This window comes from Trichomonas vaginalis, chromosome I (genome assembly GCF_026262505.1).
Source record: "Trichomonas vaginalis G3 chromosome I, whole genome shotgun sequence".
NCBI lineage: Eukaryota > Parabasalia > Trichomonadida > Trichomonadidae > Trichomonas > Trichomonas vaginalis.
Genome location: NC_067203.1, coordinates 3,804,276 through 3,818,493, shown reverse-complemented (window position 1 = coordinate 3,818,493; position 14,218 = coordinate 3,804,276). Strand labels below are relative to the sequence as shown.

The 14,218-nt window shown below is 29.0% G+C and overlaps 7 protein-coding genes across 7 annotated transcripts; 4 read left to right on the top strand and 3 right to left on the bottom strand.

The window, feature by feature from the left end:
- Window positions 1-185: 185 nt before the first annotated feature.
- On the bottom strand, window positions 186-821 carry TVAGG3_0924550 (uncharacterized protein; the record flags this gene model as incomplete). Its single annotated transcript, XM_001322535.1, has 1 exon — window positions 186-821. The coding sequence occupies one exon, from the start codon at window positions 819-821 to the stop codon at window positions 186-188; it is 636 nt and encodes a 211-aa protein (XP_001322570.1).
- Window positions 822-896: 75 nt separating this feature from the next.
- On the bottom strand, window positions 897-3,638 carry TVAGG3_0924540 (leucine-rich repeats (6 copies)-containing protein; the record flags this gene model as incomplete). Its single annotated transcript, XM_001322536.1, has 1 exon — window positions 897-3,638. One exon carries the CDS (start codon window positions 3,636-3,638, stop codon window positions 897-899), a length of 2,742 nt encoding a protein of 913 aa, XP_001322571.1.
- A 695-nt stretch (window positions 3,639-4,333) lies between these two features.
- Window positions 4,334-5,692, top strand: TVAGG3_0924530 (ribonuclease inhibitor domain-containing protein; the record flags this gene model as incomplete). The annotated part of the gene is made up of 1 exon (XM_001322537.1): window positions 4,334-5,692. The coding sequence occupies one exon, from the start codon at window positions 4,334-4,336 to the stop codon at window positions 5,690-5,692; it is 1,359 nt and encodes a 452-aa protein (XP_001322572.1).
- Window positions 5,693-5,851: 159 nt separating this feature from the next.
- Window positions 5,852-7,336, top strand: TVAGG3_0924520 (ribonuclease inhibitor domain-containing protein; the record flags this gene model as incomplete). The annotated part of the gene is made up of 1 exon (XM_001322538.1): window positions 5,852-7,336. The coding sequence occupies one exon, from the start codon at window positions 5,852-5,854 to the stop codon at window positions 7,334-7,336; it is 1,485 nt and encodes a 494-aa protein (XP_001322573.1).
- A 699-nt stretch (window positions 7,337-8,035) lies between these two features.
- On the bottom strand, window positions 8,036-9,745 carry TVAGG3_0924510 (uncharacterized protein; the record flags this gene model as incomplete). Its single annotated transcript, XM_001322539.1, has 1 exon — window positions 8,233-9,651. The coding sequence occupies one exon, from the start codon at window positions 9,649-9,651 to the stop codon at window positions 8,233-8,235; it is 1,419 nt and encodes a 472-aa protein (XP_001322574.1).
- Window positions 9,746-9,760: 15 nt separating this feature from the next.
- Window positions 9,761-12,659, top strand: TVAGG3_0924500 (proprotein convertase-related family; the record flags this gene model as incomplete). The annotated part of the gene is made up of 1 exon (XM_001322540.1): window positions 10,085-12,607. The coding sequence occupies one exon, from the start codon at window positions 10,085-10,087 to the stop codon at window positions 12,605-12,607; it is 2,523 nt and encodes an 840-aa protein (XP_001322575.1).
- A 370-nt stretch (window positions 12,660-13,029) lies between these two features.
- On the top strand, window positions 13,030-13,991 carry TVAGG3_0924490 (chromatin remodeling; the record flags this gene model as incomplete). The annotated part of the gene is made up of 1 exon (XM_001322541.2): window positions 13,062-13,919. One exon carries the CDS (start codon window positions 13,062-13,064, stop codon window positions 13,917-13,919), a length of 858 nt encoding a protein of 285 aa, XP_001322576.1.
- Between the last annotated feature and the right edge of the window lie 227 nt (window positions 13,992-14,218).

The window sequence follows — 14,218 nt, the reverse complement described above, 5'->3', positions numbered from 1 at the left end:
TATATGCAATAATAATGCATGCACAAAACATCATATTGCATCATAAAAGAATTTAATTAATAATTATTGAATATTTAAATTTATGATTTCATAGCTTATGATTCAATCAATATTTATACAGTAAGTGCAAAACTATCCTCTAAAAAGCACTTAATATTTTATAATAAAACATAATACTAATAAGTTTATTCATCATCTACAATTAAATCAGTGTTAAATGCGTAATTATCATCTTGAACATCTTCAAAGTCTTGAGCAAATGGATCATCACTCATTGTTGTATTCATGTTAAACAATACATTTTCATGAACAAATGTCATTTGATTTGAAATATGTTGAATTTCTTCTTCTTTCATTTCAATAACATCAGAATCAGAACTTTCTTCTGAACTATTTGATTTAATAATGATATAAGATATCATTACTAATAACAATATTAATTCAACAATTGCAGCAATTATCAAACCTAACGTTAAGTTTGACAAAACTTTTCTATTTGGAGTTTCAAATATCAATAATTGAGTTGATGTTGTTGAATTATCAGCAATATCTTCATAAAGACTAATATTTGATTCATTCAGCACTGGTTCTTCAATCGGGTCTGCTTTTTCACATACAAATCCTCTTTTTGGTTTTGGATAAGGAATATATGATGGATTTTCTGGATATTTATAAATCTTGTTTGCATAATTCTTAAAAGGAACGGATGTGTCGCAATTTCCTTTAATAGCAAATTTGTCATTTCCCCAATAATTTCTTACATATCGATCTGTCACAAATATTCTCTGAAAATCATTATTTAAGAACTTTGGTTTTGTCATTCCTCCATAGCATAAATTGTGTAAGTATGGAGCACTTATTGAAAATTCTTCTACTTCAACATTATTTTTAATAACTTATGTTGTAAGTCCAAAATCAATAACTTTTTTGGTTTCCTCATTTATTTTTGGAGGAGAAAATATTGAATCACGTCCAATGATTTTGATATTTTCTGGAACAATATATGCTGATGGAAGTTTTCCAAAAGTTAAAACTAGCTTACCTGTTGCTTTTTCAACAAGTTCGTATTCGCCAACTGTATAAAATGGATGAGAACAATCCATTTCTAATTGTATGTCATCAGATCCATAAAATGTTTTTGGACTGATTGAATATACGCTGTTTGGAATAAATAATTTCTTCAATTTGGTAAAACCAAATGAAAACTCTTCAAGGCTTTGAATACAATCAGGAAGAACAATTTCTTCTAAACTAGAGGAATTAAAACAACCACTTTTTACATAATGATAAAACTCTGGATGTAGTACAAATAATTCAACCTTTTTCAAATTATTGCAATATCTGAATGCATTTTCATATTGTAAAAGATTAGCTGGAACTTTGATATTCTCTAAATAAGAAAAGGAAAATGCATTGGCTGAAATACTTTTAATATTTTCGACATTTAATTTAGTTAACGATTTGCATCCTGATATGCAATATTCATACATTTGGATGATTTCATTGAACTTAATCTCATTCAATGATGTACAATTGGCAAAACAGTATCCTTTAAGTTTAACCGAATCGGCGAGAAACTCAATTTTTTCTAGTTTTGTGCATCCTGTGAAGCAATAATCTGAAAGCTCTTTTGTATCACTTGGAATAACAATCGATGTTAAAGATATACAACCTTCAAAAGCTCCTTTCTCTATCATAGATATTTTTTGGCCAAGATTAACTGTAATAAGATTAATGCAGTTTGCAAAGAAACCACACGGAATTGATAATGAATAACCTTCGGAATTTTGAAAATCAATATTGATTGTTTGTAGTGACTTACAATTTGCGAGTGCGAATTTACTGTCCGATCCAATATAGTGATTAATGGTTATACTTTTAAGATTTGTGGCACCTGCAAATGCATAAGACATTATTTGTCTAATTTCTGGATTGACAGTATATTCATTACTTGGACTACTTGGATAATAATAATATAATTGAGAACTATCTATAATAGTATCATCCTTTATTTGGAAGTTATTATCTTCAAAAACGATTTCAATATTTGTTGAATCTCTGAAGTCTTTTGGCCTGAATGCGTAGGATGATCTATATGTTATTTTCTTAATTGTTGTTACTCCATCAAATGGAATTCCATTTTCTTCATCAGTATTATATACATTTGAAAATATCAGGCTTTTAATTTTTGTGTTTTTAAAAGCAAAACTTCCAATTTTTTGGCAATTGCTTAAGTCCAATTCTTCCATGTTAAGATTAGTATCAAGAAAGGCATTTATATCAATATTTTTCACACTTGCTGAAAGAGAAATTGTTTCCAAATTTGTACATCCTTGAAAACATTTGAATGGAATTCTAACAATATTTTCAAATGAAACAGATGTTAATCCAGTGCAATTTATCATTGTTCCATCATCTAAAGAATTTTTAAGTGTGCATGTTGATATTGAAGAACAATATGCAAATGAGTAGCGTCCACAATTATGAATATTAGTTATTTGTAGGTTTTGACAACCATAAAAAGCTTTATGACCAATGCGTGAATATGTTGGATTAAACTCTCGTAAAGAGATGCAATAAATGAATGCCTTATCATAAATATTTCCAACTTGGTTTGAATCAATATTTCTCAAACTAGTACATGAGTAAAATGCTTCTTCTTCAATATCTAAATTGTTATTAATTGATTTAAAAGTTGCCAATTTGTAACAAAACATGAACATTCTTGTTGGAACTTTATTAGTGTTACGATAATCGACAGTTTCTAAAGAATAACATTCTTTAAACTGTTCACCGGAAAAATCAGCAATTGTGACGGAATCTGTAATGGTCACTGTTGTTAAAAACGGACATTGACAAAATGCTCCATTATACAATTTTAAGTTGGAATTTGGCAATTCAATTGATTGAAGTTTAGTATTTCTGAAAGCCCATGAATCTATTTCTGAGATGTGTTCAAAATTAAATGCTTGAATACCACAATTTTCAAACGCAGATTTTAGAATTTGAGTATTTTGAACGCTAATAGTCACAGTTGTCAATTTGAAACAATTGTAAAAGGCTTTCTCCGGTATTAAAGCAGATTGTATTGTTACAGTTTCCAATTCATGCATTTCTTGAAGCCCAAAAGGGTCAATTGTTTTAACTTCAAGATTTACAATTTTTGTAAATCGTAGACAATTCTTTTGACAATGATTAATCAGTCCAACCAAATTTAAATTAGAACAACCTTCAAATGCGCTCTCACAAATAGCTTTGACATTTTGAATATTATTTATCGTTTGAATTGTAGAGTATGCAAAAGCATATGGACCTATTGAAACTTCAGCATTAACAGTCAACGTTTTGATATGGACACTTTTATAGCATAAATATTTTGGAATCATAATATCGTTAGTTTCGGGTTGATTTGCAATTATATTTTCTACCAATCCAGCACCAATAAACATTGGATAGTTGGATCCGTCAGAATAAGTCAAACTTTTAATGTTTCGTTCTTTGATTGTTTTTATTGCGGCCTCTGCGTCTTCAAAATCGTTAATCGTATTGACAATAAGATTGTCACCTTGTATTTCGTATTGGAAATTAAGTATTATCTGTTTTGAAATGAGGGATTTGAGTCTTAGCTCTAAAAACATTATGGTTTATTTTTTGAAATGTTTACAAAAAATTTAATGTTTTGAATATAGAAAATAATTTTGTCATAATATAATTATATGACAATAGGTAAAGCAAATGATGTGCAAAAATTGAATTAAATGGAGAAAAAAATTGAATATTGTTAAAGAAAGGCTTATTGAAAGCAAATATCGATAGTAATTTTTTATTCAAACTCTGTACCTTCAGAAATGATAATAACTTATTTCTGAAATCTGAAAAAATTCAAAGAAATTGAAAGATCATTTTTTTACTTTTGAATTAAAGATTTTTCAATGGTCAAAAATAAAATATTAATTATTGCAATTTAATACTAACTAATATCCAATGGAGAAATGATCTTTTACACAAATTTTGAATGGAACGGACAAAAATCCAGAAAAACACTTACATATATATTTATAATAATATTATATTGAAAATTCAGAAAATTTTTGAATGATATTTTACACAGGCGTAAACCATAAAATTCTATATTTGGATTGACGAACAAATGTCATGGATTTGGTTTAATATTTCATTTAAAAAATTTTCATTTTTCAATATTATTATTTGATTATTATCTATTCGGATAGATTAATTCTAATATCTGGTTTAACGATTTTGATTTTTGAGGCAACTCATTGAAAGAGAAATTTGAGATGTACTCAATTTATCATATTAAAAATTTATTTAGATGCTGTTTTCGAGCATAGTTTTTCAATCACTTCTCAACAGGAAGGTTCAAACAGATTCTGAATCAGACATTTCACTCACTGATTCTCAAAACGATGATTTGCAAAAAATTACCGAAGAAATTAAAACAAAACAAATTACAAAACTAATTGTAGGTGGTGATTATTACACAATTCCTAGCTTTGATGGTCTTTCCTTTGTTAAAATTGTTGAAATTCAAAGCCAAAATATTGACACAATTGAACCAAATACTTTTAAAGATAATAGAAATATTCAAAAAGTTATTTTAACCGCAAACGTTCAATATATTTTGGATAATGCATTTGAAAACTCAACAATTTCAGAAATTAATCTTGAAAATGTCGTAGAAATTGCAAGAGAAGCATTCAAAAATTGCAAATTTATTCAAACACTTAAATTATCTCAATTACGAACACTTGGATCTTCTGCTTTTGAAAATACGCCAATAACTGAACTCAAATTCATCGACGAAATGACCTCAATTCCGGCTCGCTTATGTTACAATTGCAGAAATCTTACAACAGTTGAATCAAATGCTCAGGATATTAGCGATTATGCATTTTATAATTGTACTTCATTATCAAAGATAACTTACAGTAAAAACTTATACTGGTTTGGTTTCTATGTATTGGCTATGACAAAAGTTGAAGAATTATATTTTGGCAACCGAATTCCAGATTTAAATTTGGTTCCTCTGAAAAAGCTAATTATTGGAATAAATAATGATAATTATAAAATTCCAGACCTGCCCACATTGAAAATTATCGAATTTACCAAAGATTGCAAAATTATCAATTTGAGAAATTTACATGTCGAAGAAGTAATATTCCCTAGTGATCCTGACTACAGATATAGTATTGATATTACAAACTACAATCTTAAGGAATTTCCACCTGGATTAGAAACTGTAAATTTTGTTGCAAATATGCCAGAGCTTGAGAAAGTTGATTTAACATATTGCACGTACATCAAGAGGAATAGTTTCTTTAATTGTCCAAAGCTCAAAGAAATAATTGGATGGGGAGAACATTCTATGACCGTTGAATCTAGTTTATTTGAATTATGTCCATTAATTAATATCAAAACATGGACAAATCAAATCAATATATCTTCTCAAGTTAATGGTTATGATGACAATAATGGTGTTCTTTCATATACTTATATTACAGAGATGACAATTAAGGGCTTTAATTCTCAATCATATGATCCTAAGTTTTATTGTTGCAAAGATCTCAAAAAGGTTGTTATCGAAGAAGGTTCTGGATTAACTTATATTGCTTCATATCAATTTGCTAACTGTACAAGTTTGTCTGAAGTTACACTATCAAGTGAAATTTAAGAAATCAAAGAAAAGGCTTTCATAAATACAAATATTGCAATTCTTAACTTGAAAAATGTCAATACAATTAATTTCAATTGTTTCAATGGTGTTAAAATCAAAGAATTGGTTTTCAATCATATTCTGGTAGAACCTGTCCAAGAAAATGATGATTATTCAATGGAAAATGTAGAAAGAGATGAAGCAATTGAATACCTTAAAAGAATTGATTCTATAGAATATGTCGAAAAAGTAACAATTCCTAGTGATTTTGTTGCAATTTCTTTCAAGCGAATTAATAATCCTTATTTAAAGGAAGTGCATTTTAGTGACACTCCCAATTATTATGTTGATAATAACGTTATTTATTCAAAAGATAAATTACGACTCATTGGATACCCTGGTGGATTGGATGCAACAGAATTCACAATTCCAGAACATGCAATCGAGATTGAAAGTGATGCATTTAGAGGAACTGAAAAACTTGAAAAAATTATTGCTCATAAAGATGTTAAATTAACAGATGGAATGTTTTCATTTTGTACTAGCATTAAATCCATTGAATTCAAACATGAGAAAATAACCACGTTTCCTAACCATTGCTTTGCATTTTGCAAAAAATTAATTACAATCAAATTATCTGATGCTTCTTTAGTTACTAGCCTTGGAAAATATTGCTTTTATGGTTGCGAAAGTTTACAAGAATTAACATTCAATAATGAGTTATATTTTGTTGATTGTGGTTGCTTTATGAATTGTTTATCATTAACAAATATAGATTTAACAAGAGTTTCAGCGATTTATAAGCAGTGTTTCAAGTCAACAGCGGATAAATTATATGTGCAATTATCAACACCTCTCAAAATAATTGATGATGAAGCATTTATGGATTCAGGAATTAAAGAATTTCATTGTCAAGATAATCTTGAAATCATAAATAAAATGGCTTTCTGTAATTGCTTTTCACTTAAAACATTCGAATTCAACGAAAATATCAAAAGTATTGGTTTCAAAACGTTCTCAAATACAGCCATCACTGAACTGTTTATTCCAAATTCTTTAATGTTTATTGATCTTGCATGTTTTGTTGGTTCTGAAATTGATTTCAAATTCAGTTCTGAAGGGCATCCTCTGTTTTACGTTGAAAACGATTGCTTCATGAACATCGCGAAAGGTTTGATGTTCGTAACCAAAAATACTGATAAATACTTTGAAATACCATCAACGGTCAAATTAATTGTTGATGAATCGTTCCAAAATAGGAATATTTATAAAGTTGTTGTTGATCCTTTAAAGTTTGGTGTTGATATTAAGAATTATATTCAGAATTCTAGAATATTTTGCGATAAAGATGACATATACCAAGATTGCAGAAATATTGTATCAGATGTAAACAATCCAGATAGATACAACAAAGAAGGAGAGTATGACCCAACATACAAAATAGATAACAATATCTTTGATGTGAAAAGTGACTGGCCGTATGTAAGTGAACTTGTAACGGGATTAAATGATCATAACCTCTTTTTCCAAAACAAATCCTTGCCATTTGTAGATAATTTTGACAACTTTGGAAACTTACATGCTGCTTTAATAGCAATTATAGCTATTGTGAGCACATTAATTACTATTCTTTCAATAGTAATTTTAAATATGTCTAAATAAAATTTTATTGTTTAAAATTTTATGCTTTTCTGGTCTATTTATCATCATTGTGCATATATAAAATAAGTAAATTAAAATTGATAAATCGCCAAATCAGTTTGAAATGAAAATTTATCAATAGGTTGATGAATTAGATAATTATTTAATATGTATTTAATAGAATTTCAAAATTTTAGAATTTCAATATGCAATAATATCATATTACTTGTTTAAATATTTAAATATTACATATACAAACTATTTGTTTCAGGTGTAAAAAAATTAATTATAAAGTTATGTCGAATCATGGAGCATTATAACACATCTTTCCTACGGAATCATATGCAACTTTTAATCATATTCAATGCGACTAGGATTTAGCATACTTCTAATTTAACATCTTTATGAGCAATAATCAACAAAAATGGTTAATTAGATAAATATTTGATGATTTTCAATAGAAAAATCCCAAAGTATGCACATACTGTTATACTTAGTGGATAGAACTGAGATATTACGATAATTAAAGAAAGAATATGAGATTTGGCATTCTTTTTACAATTATATAAACCTTATTCGTGTATTTATATATTACAATTAATAAATAGATTGATGTATATTGGATATTTGTAGTATTTGGAGAAACATAAAATAATTTTATAATGAATTTTGATAATTTTGCATTACTGTAGTTATCAATGTATAAATAATATAATGCATATAAAATTATGTCATGATTCTATATCAAAGTTCTCAAATTTTTCAAAAATATATTTTGCCTTTTGAAAATTGAGAAGACATATAATTTTTGAATGCCTTCACAAACTTATCAGTAAAGGTGAAAATCATATCTGATTGTTTCTATCGAATTCTGATAATAAAATACAATTTTTTATTAATAACAAAACAACATATCCTTATTCGGGGTTGATCAGCTCACTTGTTGAAATAAATTTAATTGCAGCCAAAATATGGACGCATGCCATATCTAATGCAGTGAATTGATCGAATCTCCCGAATGTCTTCAGGAAGTTTCCGATTGCCACTGAGTTCGGCGGTGGGTCAATAAGGAAACACATATAAAAAACAGTCAAAGAATCATCTGCTTCGACCATTCCGAAGTTTAGATAGACGTCTTCAGGTATTTCTACCGATTCATCGCCTTTGCATTTCTTATTTATATAGGAGGATTTGATAACAAACTTGTTTATCAAAATTAAAGATTCATTCAACTGATTTACGATATCTAGAGGGGAATTCTTGAATTGGATGAGACTAAGGTATTCAACTGATGCTTTGAGAAGGTCATCTGTTGTAAAAACATCAAGAATTGTTCGATTAATTTGGGATGGAACAAAAATTTTCTTCATATCGGCCAATAATGAGCCAACAGTCTTCTTTTTGGCAAATTCACATCTCTTGATAAAGTCTTTCGCTTGCAAATCATTGAAAAGCAAATACGGTAATTCAATTGCAACTTTATCAAAGAAATAACGATTTGCGCAACAAGTAATCATAAGAGATTCATCGGACTCTAAAGGTATACCTATCTCTTTGCATAGATCATTAATACATTTAGTAAGTTTGTCTAAACCTTGAGAATAATTGTATGACGTAAAATCATCAAGAATATTGTTAAATTTCTGTAGTAACGATGAATTGTAGTCAATATAGTTAGCAAAATAAATATCAAATTCTGATTCTGGGAAGAATTTGAAGTTTGGATTGAAATTATTTCGAAAATTCTTCAATTCTTTGAGTAAATTTTGTGATGTAAATGATGGAGATTTGTAATTCTTATGAATAGACTCGATTTTTGCATCCAAAATTCGAATTCTGTTTTCAAATGTTTTAATTTTAGAGTTATTATATGTTCTGTTCTGTATTTCCTTAGTAAATTCGCTAAAATTGATGAATATTGGATACTTTTCGTTATACGCCATTGAACTAAACTCAATCATCTGATTCATATCGGAAATTGCATCTTTATATAGCGAATTTTGATGTTCAAATTGCTTTTGTATGATTTTATTCTTAAAATAAATCAATATGTTCTCATCTTGTGTTTCTTTTGATTTAAATGTGATTGAAAAATCAATTTGTGGAAGCAAAGTTGGCTGGACATTTTGATTTAACTGATTTGTGATCTTTGTAAGTTCTTTTTTGAGATAATCTAAGTTACTTGGGATGTTTGTATCATATCCGTCTTTTAAGTCCTTTACTACAATAAAACGTGCACAGAACTCCGAGACAGGTGTTAGGGATAGTTTTTTTCTGGTTACAACAGGTTCTGGCTCAGTTGGATAACCTAAGAAATTCCATATCTTTTGTAACATTATAAAAAAATGAGAAATAAAAGTAATCAATATAATTATTTTGGCTTCTATATGTCATCGTTAAAATTCAGCCCTATGTTATTTATTCATTATTTTTTTAGAAATTTTTCTTCTTTTTGTCGAAACAGTTTGTTGTTTCAATTCAAAAAGTTTTATATTCAAAAATGGTACTATATTCGATCCATCACTTTATCAGCTGCCAAATGCCATGAATTCTGGTTGGTTTTATTTATATTCTTCTAAAAATGAAGCAACATCCAAAATTAAAGAAGTAAATGGATTTGATGATAGTAGTATGATACTATCAGATCATTGGTTTCATGTTTATTTAAATCAAACACAATTTTCCAAACTTTCACAGACAAAAGGTATTAAATTGTTCCAATCAAACCTTATCAATCTAAATAATATACTAAATCCTAACAGTTTGCCCATGAAATTACTTATTAAAGCTCATAATTCAATCAAAATTCCAAATTATTTGCGATACCAAAAGATTTCAGACACACATTTTATTGTTTATTTAGATGAAATCAATACCTCTATTATAGATTTCCTACAAAATGACAAAATCCAAAAAATCGAAATAATAAAGAATTTTTCTCCGTTGAACAGATGGTCAGCTGGTTATTTACAAGATGGAAACAGTAACTCTATTTATTACAACGATTACATGATGAATTATCGCAAATTACAAAAAAATAATTTAACTGGCCAAAACCAAGTCATTACTCTTGTTGATACTGGCATAGACATGGAGTCTCCATATTTCAAAGACGAAAATAACGATCCTCCATTCAATACAACCAATTTTAATCATAGAAAAGTAATAAGATACGAAATTTTGGCAGATAACAAAGATAGGAACGGAGGACATGGAACACATGTTGCAGGAATCATCTCTGGTGATGCGGAATCACTTCCTTACTCTTTGTACAACGGAATTGCTCCGAAATCAAAATTATATTTTATTGATATCGGAAAAAAGCAATTTCTTGATGATGCAGATGTAGATTATGATATAAATGATGTTGTAAAGAGAATGAAAGAGCTAAATTCCCATATTTTCTCATATTCTTGGGGATTTCCAATTGATTTTTCTGATATTCGTTCAACTTATGATTATATTGCAGAAAAGAATCCAGAAATACTGTTTGTATTCGCTGGAGGTAACTCTGGCAACAAATTCTCTATATATCAGCCTTCTGGTAGCAAAAATGTCGTATCAGTTGCCGGATGCAGCCATCCTTCATCAGGAAACATAGAAAACTTAATGATGAGAGACATTTACATTCTTAAGAATGACAAAAAACGTGTAAATGTCACTCAAACTTATTGGTCTCCTGATTTTTATTCAAAATTCAGATTTAATAACCAGAGTTTCTTCCGAAACCAGAGTTTTTCGACCAAAATGAATCCAAAAACATTCTTTTTCATGGAATATGATAACACAACCTGTCAAAAAATCAAAAATTTCAATGAAAATCAAAGTTTGGCCATTTTCATAAAAAGTGACAAGAAAATTGAATGTCCCTCTTCAAAAATTCCAATTTTTCTGACAAAAGAAAAACTGAAAGGTAATTTCAATTGTTCTATTATATATGAACCAAAAACAAGTGAAATAAGTTATTCAGAATTTTCCTCGAAAGGGCCAAATGATGTTGGAATTTTGAAACCTGATTTAGTTGCTCCATCCAGCTATATCATCTCCGCAAAGGCCAATTCTAAAGAGATTGTTGGTGCTAGAACAGGAACATCCATGGCTGCACCATTCATTGCTGGTTCTGCAGCTTTAATTCGACAATATTTGGAAGAAGGATATTATCTAAAAACAAAAAGTCAAACGGGCATAAAAATAAAACCAACAGCCTGTTTACTTAAATGTTTCTTGATCCATTCTTGTATTCCAATCGTTGAACATGAAAAAACTCCGGATTTCTCAATTGGCTTCGGAGTTCCAAAATTAGATGATTTATTGTTCATCAATGAAACTCATGGTGGATATAGATTCATTGATAATATAACAATTGATGCAAATTCACATTATATTTCATCAATAAAAATTATTTCACCAAAGAAGAGAAATATTAAGGCCACATTAGTCTATAATGATCCTGCATTAGATGAGGAAAGCCAAATTCCTCTTGCTGCTGATTTGGACCTAGTTTTGGAATCTCCTTCAAAAAAGTTTTATTTTGGTAATGGAAAAGAAGAAACACACTCAACAGTCGAATCAATAACAATTCCAGCCAATGAAACTGAAGAAGGATTCTACAAAATTCACATATTTTCAAATAATATGTTATTTGTTAATTCTGTCCGTGCAGCTATCATTTTCAGTGGCGAATTTAATCATTTTAATGATGAAAAATTCTTAGTTTTCACTAAATTCCCTTCACAAAACAGATGTAAATATCCATCTACGGGAGTTTTATGCCAAATCAATTCAACTGTAATTAGAAGTAATCAAAATGTATCGTTAAATGTTTCTGCTAGCAATTGGAAGTATTTATCCCTTAAATTGCCGAAATTTAACAATTCCATCATTCTAAATATTGAAAAATCAGAAGAATCAGACCAGGTATTAGCTCTTGAACTATCATTTAAGAAGCCTTTCAAATATGGAGGCCAAAGATTGAATTATTTTCATGTTACAAACCAAACTACTGAAATCAATGTTAAAAGAAGTTCACTGAAGAATTTTTCCATTGACAATCCATTATTTATTGGATTCTACCTTATCGGTTATGGAAATTGTCAGATAAATGCTTCAATTCAGGTATTAGGAATTGAGAAAGAATTAATCCACCCAAGTTATATTATAGTTCCTATAATTATTATAATAGTTCTTGTTTTTATTATCCGAACAAGATCTATGAATATTTCTGTCGAACAAAAGAATGATCTCGAGCCACTAATAACAGCTGATACAATGTCTGAAGAAATTTCAACTTAGTAGAATGATTTTTTTCATTCTATCTCATTTTTGTTTGTAAAATAAAGGTTTTAGTTTTAGAAATATTATTTTTAATAAAATTTTGACTTTAAAAGATTAAATTGATACATATTTTCACATTGTATTTTTATGTATTAAGTCTTTACCTGCATACAATCTAATTTAATTAGAATTTGAATCATCTCATTTATTAAGTTTTGTAAATAAAGTAAATAAATCCTTATAGAGATACATTTTTAATATACATACCAAATTGCCTATAACCTTACATCTCTTAGAAGATTTTTCGTTTCAGATTAATTATAAACGAATGTGAGCAATATAATGTTATTTTTTACTTTTCTGGATTAATAATATGCTGTTGGTAAGAAGAATGGCTCCATGCGTTAAAATTTCAAGTGAAGCATAAAAAGTGACAGCAGTTAAGTTCCAAGAACATTTATCACAACAACCAATGGGCATAACTCCAACACAGAAGCAACGCTGCCAGCGCATAATCGAACAGATTCGCAGATATAGAATATCCAAGATATTTGATAAGTCAGTAGACAGAGATCTATATCCAAACTACTACGAAATCATTAAAAGCCCAATGGCTCTTGAAGTTCTTGAAATTAAGCTTAGAGAAAACAGATATAATAGCATAGAAGAGTTTAAATCAGACATTGCTTTAATATGGGATAACGCAGTTAAATTCAACGGTGAAACCAATTGGATTACAATGTGTGCAAACTATCTAAGGATTGTCAGTCAAAAATTGGTCGCCCACTTTACAGATGATCCTGTTCAAGATTGGCTGACCGAATTTAAGATCATCGATGTTAAAGTTCATAAGATATACAAGTATATTAACGATCCCAAGGAAGGATATCCAAAGGCAGGACACAAACACCATGGAGAATCTTCTAAATCAGCACAAGCCATCAAAGAGAGCAAACAAGACCATGCTCCTGTTGAAAAGGCTCCAGAACCAGAGCGCCGCTCACAGACAGAGCAGCGCCAAAAGGAAAGGAGGGCTGATAGGTCAGGAACTACTGCTAGTCAGCCGCCAGCACCAGAACCTGCTAAGCCAGCTGCTCCTGCTAATCCACCACCACCTCCAGCTCCAAAACCAGCTCAAATTCAAATTACAGACGAAATTACTGATCAAATTCTCGACAAATACCAAAATGGAACTGATGAAGATGTCGAGAAAGTATCAGAAATCATTGCAAAGCATCATCCAGATATTACCGATGATTCTGAAATTGATCTCAAAGATTTGAGCCAAGACTGCCGCCGTGAGATTGCAAGATACTTCAAACTTATTTGAAATGTTTAGATTTGTCTTCTTTTGATAATTCGGTTGTGAAATTTTAAAATACCAAATATTACTGTTGAAGAATTAATTAAAATTATTAATTTTATTATAATTTAACTACTTAAGAATTACTTTTTTTAAAGTTAGATAGACTTTAAACTTTAATTGGATATTTCATTCCATCAAATTTACTCAAAATGCAAATATTCTATCATAAATCATTTAGTTATTCCTATGTCTTTTTACAATTCTAATAGCCAAGAACTTTTATTCTAACGAATCAAGTTTTTTTTCTTGCTGAAAAAATAAAA